This window comes from Poecilia reticulata, chromosome 1 (genome assembly GCF_904066995.2).
Source record: "Poecilia reticulata chromosome 1, P_reticulata-male-v2, whole genome shotgun sequence".
Lineage (NCBI taxonomy): Eukaryota > Metazoa > Chordata > Actinopteri > Cyprinodontiformes > Poeciliidae > Poecilia > Poecilia reticulata.
The window spans coordinates 18,416,422-18,423,618 of NC_088830.1; the positions used below are offsets into that span (position 1 = coordinate 18,416,422).

At 43.2% G+C, this 7,197-nt stretch overlaps 1 protein-coding gene across 1 annotated transcript; it reads left to right on the top strand.

Moving 5' to 3' along the window:
• The first annotated feature begins 2,961 nt into the window (after positions 1-2,961).
• LOC103466383 (uncharacterized) lies at positions 2,962-6,718 on the top strand. The gene is made up of 2 exons (XM_008411903.3): positions 2,962-3,750; positions 3,938-6,718. The coding sequence occupies exons 1-2, from the start codon at positions 3,591-3,593 to the stop codon at positions 5,227-5,229; spliced, it is 1,452 nt and encodes a 483-aa protein (XP_008410125.2). The 5' UTR covers positions 2,962-3,590; the 3' UTR covers positions 5,230-6,718.
• The last annotated feature ends 479 nt before the right edge of the window (positions 6,719-7,197 follow it).

The following is a 7,197-nucleotide window of genomic DNA, read 5'->3' on the forward strand; positions in this document are numbered from 1 at the left end:
AACAGTTGGGTTCAACCACTGAACACCTCAGGGGTGTTATCGACTCCCTTCCATGCTTTTAAAGGCCAAGGGTTCATTCAGACTGGCTCTGCAGCCACTCTCCCTGATCGCGAAGGCCACCACAATTTCCAGCAGCACCTTGAGGGGGAAATGAATTGGAGAAAATAAATTTAGGCAGTGGACTGTCTGAAGTGGGAGAGTGCTGAGATGCATCTAGGAACTGAAGTCTGACAGATTGTAGGAATAAAGACAGAGGAGAGAAACTGTGAATTGGACTAAAGGTGATTCTGAAATGTGTATTTGGTGCCAACATGTTTTTTTTTTCTTTCTTTATTATGCTTACAAACACCCTAGAATATAATTATAGCTTCGGGTTTTCTTGTGAAGTTGGTCTTTTTATCTGTTTATTTTATTAATCTATCTCACTCCATTTACTCCCTTCAGCTTTAATTTAACTGAAGATCTCATTGAACTCTGATTTTTTTAAAGTGTAAAGTCTTTTATGGTAAAAATGACCCTGGCAGCCATGCATGTAGATCAGGGTTGAGCAACATATTTTCCTCAAAAACATTTTAAGTATTGATATGACTGTTTATGGTTTAACAGCCATTCTGCTCCTTTACAAAAAGGAGCAGAATGGCTCCTTTTTGTAAAGGAGCCATTCTGCTAGGCTTTCACTAGTGCCTAGTGAAGGCACTAGGGGTCTATAGTACCTTCAGTACAGAGTGAAAGATAACGCATTTAACTTGATTGTGCTTTAAAACGGGCCTGGAAAATAATACTGCCCCATTAACATTGTCCCTTTTTCTTCCTTTCAGAGCCACATCCTGAAAAACCAACTGATTCAATAAAACGTGCAGAACAGAGAACATTTACTATCATGTATAAAATCCTTAAAGCAATTAAACTGTTACTCAGTGTCTCTACATGTGGGACAGACATTTACCACAGCCCAGGACATTGAGTCAAATACTCGAGGAAAACTTGAAAGAGGCTACCTGAGGCAGAGCTTCACCTTACGCCAGACAGCACTGACATTTGACTGAAAATGTGTGGCAGGATGGGAGAAAGTTAAAGGGCTATGAATACTTCTACAAGGCACCGAACACAATGTTTTGAGATTTTCTGAGTTGGTTTATTTTATATTTTAAGACATCTGAAGGTATGAATTTAAACATTCTGCTTGTTTCCTCTGCAGATTCCTCAGTAAAATTACTTATGTATCTATTCATTGTGCGGTATCCATATTTCTAAAACTACAGGCAATATCAGGCAAACCCAACTGCAGAGATTCTCTCCATATTGCTTGCCATAACATTTCTGACAGTCCAGATAAAGACGATCCATGTCTCACACCCAGTGGCTTTAGTTTGCCCTTGTATGTGCTATGTTTATGACATGTAAAATAATAGTCAGCTCAGTGGCGTCATGGTTCAGTTGTAGTGAGACTTTTAATCTCGCTTTTCTATTCTTGCCGTCCTTTTGCAACCTGGCAACTGTTTTTGTGAACTGAAGGCTGGATGCTGAGTCATTTCAGAACTGTAAAAAATACAACTTGGAGGCTAATCTTTACACTATAATCCCCATCCGTCTCCTCAGTAATGATTAGATGCCTTTGAGCAATCAGCACTAAAATACTATGATGCGCTTATGGGGGCTGACATCTACCTGGACCCCATTAATGTTTTATTGGGATTTTGTGTGACATACTTCTGAGGTGGGAGGAAAGGGATCCATGAGCCAGTGGGACAAGCATTCGTACGCAGCCGATACTATGTAGAAGCACCTTTTTGCTGCCATCAAAGCAGCATATCTCTACCAGAATTTTCACGTTTAGATTATTATCTGACCTTTGACCTTTCCACTGTAGCTCTGGCTATATATGTTTAGAGTTGTTGTCCTCATTGAAGGTGAAGCCTACTGCTATTCTCACGTTGTTTTTTCTTTTTTTTTTAAGCAACTAACAGGCATTCTTTCATGTGTAATCACCTCCACCATTTTTCCATCAACACTGACCAGGTTCCCCATCCCAGCAGAAGAAGAGAAGCATCTAGCCACAGCTGTAACGTTTTACTGTGGAGGGGTGGGGGGGCGGATGTGTGTTCAGGAAGATGTCCAGCCTTGGTTTTCTGTCATGAACAGGTTTTTGAATGTTCAGTTTTCATCTTGTCTGATCAGAGCACCTTCTTGCGCGTTTGATGTGTTCCCTTCTAGGTCCTCCAGCAAGTTTTCTGTACCAATGGCTTTTTTCTTGCAATTCTTACACATGTCCAGATTCAAAGAGTGCACAATATATATTTTTTTTATTTTGTCTTCTCCTCTTTAAACTATAAATTAACCTGACAAAGTCCCATTGAGATTCAAGTTTCTTTCAGAAAGATGGCTTGGCCAAGAGGTCCACAACACACACCATAGTAATTTAAGATCAAAACAGAAAAATTAAGCAGATAATAATAATGTGTTGACATCAAAGTAATATTTAAAGGGTTCTGCTCAAAGGATTCATGTCATCTAAAAGTTAAGATAAACTTTTCAAGCTAGATAAAAAGTAATCCTGACAAAGACAAAAAAAAAGCCCTGAAAGAGGCTATGAAATCTGGAGCAGAGGTTTCCCTTCAAACTGTATTCAAATAACTGAGAATTCGGCGCGTAAATTCTCAGCAGACTCGACCATGACATGAGATTCTTGTCTGCTTCTTCAAATCGTGGTTGTTTTGCAGCTGTGCCCCACTCTTTTCTACCTTCTTACAGAGAGCTCTGTGAGATCTTCAAAGCTCGGTTTATCATTGACCTGCCTTGAATTTCTCCAGAACGTTGTCTCTTACCTCTTTGCTGCGATCCTTAATCTTTATGATGTTTCTTCGCTGATGTTCTCTAACAAACCTTTGAGGCCTTCGCAGAACAACTGAACTCGTACAGAGAACACATTACAAGCAAGTGGACTCTACTGAGCAGATGACGACTGAGAGGTAATGTTATCTAAGTGTAAAAGAGTGAAGAGACGTTCGCTTTAAATAACCTGCTTTTTAGAATGATATTCTGAGGTATTTCATTGCCTCAGATGCTGTAACAAGGCAAATAGTGGTCGTTTATTAGAGAAGACTCGTCTTTTCTGTGGAGAGAAACACCAACAGTGGCCGCCACTTGTTGCAACGTCAGACTCCATCTCTCTCCTATCTCCCCGTACAGCAGGAGGAGGGAGGGAGAAGTGGGGGACTCCGTCACATCCTCTGTCCACATATGGGCATGAAGTTTACACGCAGCGGGGAATCCTCTCACTGGAGCCGATGAATGGGGAGGAGGGTCCGAGGGAGCTGCCAAAGTGTATATAAGGAGAGAAAGGGGAAGTCGCTGATGTGAAACCTACAGCAAGCAAATACCGAGGACCGGAGACGAAACGGAATACCTTTTAATTGAATTTCTTTTTTATTCTCACTGCTTTGGATCATTTGTTTTGAAAGCCATTTAAAAGGTGGGTGGACATAAAACGGTGATCTACATTATTTGTTCCCCCCCTTCCTCTTCTTTTTGTTATTTTTTCCACCCTTTTTTTATTCCCTGGGAGAGACGGACTTCTCAAGTGCATCATTATGTTGAACAATATGGATTTGAACGCGAAAGATTCTTTTTATCCTCAATTTGAGAATTGCAACAGTTCTTCCCTGGGAATGGAAAACAGCGTGCGGAAAGACGGTAACCAGGAGGTGTTCGTCGATGCAGAACGGGGGGTACCTGCCCAGTTTGGCCACGGTGAGTTGCTGGTTCATAAACCCCTCTGTGCATGGCGGTAAATATGTAGATAGTGAGTATTTTCAGAGAGGAGTGAGACTTTTGTCTAGTCGGGATTTATAATGAGACATAAACAGGTTTATATAAGACGCGTTTTTTTAATTTTTTTATTTATAAGTTCTCTCTTCTTTTTTTTCTGTTTCAACAGAAGGAACCCCTGCAACCCTAAAAACTGAGGCTTCCAACTCGGAGTACGCTTTCAACCACTGCGAGTGCCCAAAAGACGCATACACCCCCTCCTCCTCCTCCTCCTCCTCGCTCGCCTACTCCGGCAGCTTCTATGTTGAGGCATCTCAGGGAGCGCCCTGCAGCACCGAAACACTCCTCAACATGATCACCGAGATCGTGGGCATATCCACGCTGCCGCTCTCAGAGGCGCAACAGAACGGCAACTGCAGCCGGGGGACCTACCCCTCGCCCGGGCCGCCGGAAAGCAGCTCCGGCGGCTTCGGGGACTCGAAGAGGCAGCCGTACACCTGTTCTGGACCCGATCCAGACCAAACCCCGCAAGACGGCCAGGCCCACCAAGACCCGTCCACCTCCCAGTTCGGCTTTCAGAAGAAGCCAGAACCAAAGTCGGAAGCCGCGTCCTTCCCCGTTGTGGTTAAGAATGAGTTTGAAAGCAGCTGCTATGAGTGGGGGAGCTTTAACAATAAGTCTGACTGTTTGGAGACCACTTTCCACACAGAAACATTCCCCATGTCCAATGACTTCCCGCCTGACCAGCAAATGGACGTCAAGGACCTCTTGGAGACCTTTCCCCCAATTTGCCCCAATCCAGACATGGAGTTTAAAGTGGAGGGGGGCATCAAGCAGGAGCCCTGTTTCTCTGACACCTGTTCTCAGAGTTACTCCAGCCCCCTTTACAATAATTACCTTCCACCTCCACCAACCATGGGCCTGAAGCCCTTCCCAGAGCCTCCACAGCCATCAAACCAGTGCGACCCTCTCTACACATCTCCAGCCTTACCCAGCACCATAGACTCCATCCTGTACTCCTCCCTGCTGCCGGACTCGTTCCCGCAAACTTACACCAATCGCACGGCGAAGCCCCCCGGCAGCAGGGCGAGGAAGAGCCCCGCGGCCTCCTCCAACGGCCCGGCCAAGGAGAAGCCCTTCACCTGCCCCATGGAGAGCTGTGACCGGCGCTTCTCCCGCTCCGACGAGCTCAACCGGCACATCCGCATCCACACCGGCCACAAGCCATTCCAGTGCCGCATTTGTCTGCGCAGCTTTAGCCGGAGCGATCACCTCACGACCCACACCAGGACTCACACCGGGGAGAAACCCTTTTCCTGCGACGTGTGCGGCAAGAGGTTCGCCCGCAGCGACGAGAGGAAGCGGCACGGACGCGTTCACCTGAAGCAGAAGGAGAAAATGGAAATAAAGCCGCAGGTGACCGCCGGGGCATGGCCGTTCAGTCTTCCTGAGGGGATATGAAAGTTGCGCCCCCCCACCCCCAACCCCCTTGCTTTTTTTTCTTCTTCTTTTTCTTCGGGGGGGAATAAGATGTTGAAAGAAGATGCCAGCCTGAGTCGGTTTTGCTTTGCAAATCAGTCTGTAACCTCAGAGGTTGCTTTTTTAAAAAAGAGGAGCAGAGAGGAGGAAAAGAGCCTTACAGTATGTTGCTGCTGACTTTCTGCAGCCAAGCCAAAGCTGCACAGGTCGGCTAGCAGACCAACAGAGACTTGTTGCTTCAACTTTCAGAGGTGCCAAAGCCTCTGTGCTCTGCACTGCATGACTGGCCTGTTTCAGCACCTCTTGAATCTGGACAGCTCCAGCCTCCATTTGCCTCAGAGCCATGGTTGGATTGCACTTAACAGATTATACATGATGACTATCTCCATTTACAGATTCCTTATTTTCTGCTTTTAGCATTCGTAGAGCAATGATTTTAACCTATGTTTTCTTCAAAAACAAAATGCATGTTTGTTTCAATGTTTTCTTTCCCTTGACTGGAATATCAGCCACTCTCAGCCCCTCACATATCGCAGTAAAGTGAAGGGTTCTTTTTTTGTTTTTGTTATTATTGTTTTTACATGAATGTATGGTTTTGACCATGAAGCTGTTCATCTTTGATCAGTTTAGTGTTTTTAACTTATTCTTATCATTTTACCGTCAATGTTTCTTTTGTCACTGGTCTTTGTGTTGTGTTACAATTGTTTGGATTATTACAGTTGTGAAAGATATATCATAAATGGGAAATAAATATATTTGTATCACTGTACCTCTTTGTATTTTTATAGATTAAGTGTATATTTGACAATTAATCCTAAGGTGAAATGTATTCTCAATCATAAATAATGTCTTGATAATATTTTTTTCCTTTTTTTTTGAGGGCTATTATTTAGTAACAACATTTTAAATGTTACAATTTGATATGAGAGAAACCCTTTTCACACATCATTCGTTTATTGGTAAGATAGAGAGCGTTGTCTCACTGAATTGTTGATCTTGATTTCAAATGCGGATATGTACTCCAGTAAATTAGGCGTGTTTACAGTTTGTACAGAATTACGTTCAGGCAGGCTAGAAGTTCCTAGCAAACCACATAAACATTGCTTTTGAGTAATCCGGTAGCACACATTGCTGCGAGTCTTTGTTAGACTATAGAGTAAAGGGTTTTTGACTTCTGGTATCTTTTGCTGAAGGTACTGTTTTGCTGAAATGTTCACTTTAGCAAAAAAAAAAAAAAGGAGGGGGAAAAAACACATACAATAAAAATGTTGAAGCGTTTGTTTGGTGAAATTGTCACCAACAGGTTATTGCAAAAACAAGTAATTTAACTCGCCTTAAGTTATATTAACTGTTCAAGAAAAGATTTTGTACATAGATGATTTCTACAATATATTACATTAATATTGATGTTGTTATTTTTATTAAAAGTTTATGAATAAAATAAAAAAATAAAAAATTCTGGAAGCTTTGAGTTTCTTGTGTGTATGCCTTGAAAGAAGCAAAACAAAAGCTTGCAAACAGTTACCTGTTATCACTTCACTCCAATCCGTGCCACGCCGCTCAGAGACCCCCCTGTTCGAGCTCCATGCATGAGTGTGTCACTCCCCCAAAATACACACTGGAACAGGCCACCTGTGGCTCCTCACTGCCGGCCCAACGTTAGACATCACTACTCCTCTCTGTGACTCACAGAGAGCGAGGACGTATTTCACGTGAATTCATTTTCATTTCTCAAAGATTCTCTTCTTGGTGTAACACCGTGATTGCCTCTGTGATTTTGTTAATCAGGTCGTTTTCCTGCCCTGTCAGGGAAACGATCTGAAGCTCCCGCTCGATTTATTTCCTTGTCTCATCTTGTCAAAACTGCACTTGGATTCCTGTAAATGCAGGTAACAATATATGTGCTTTGGTCTCTCCTGGAGCTTAAAAGCTGAGTGAAAATTAAGAAGA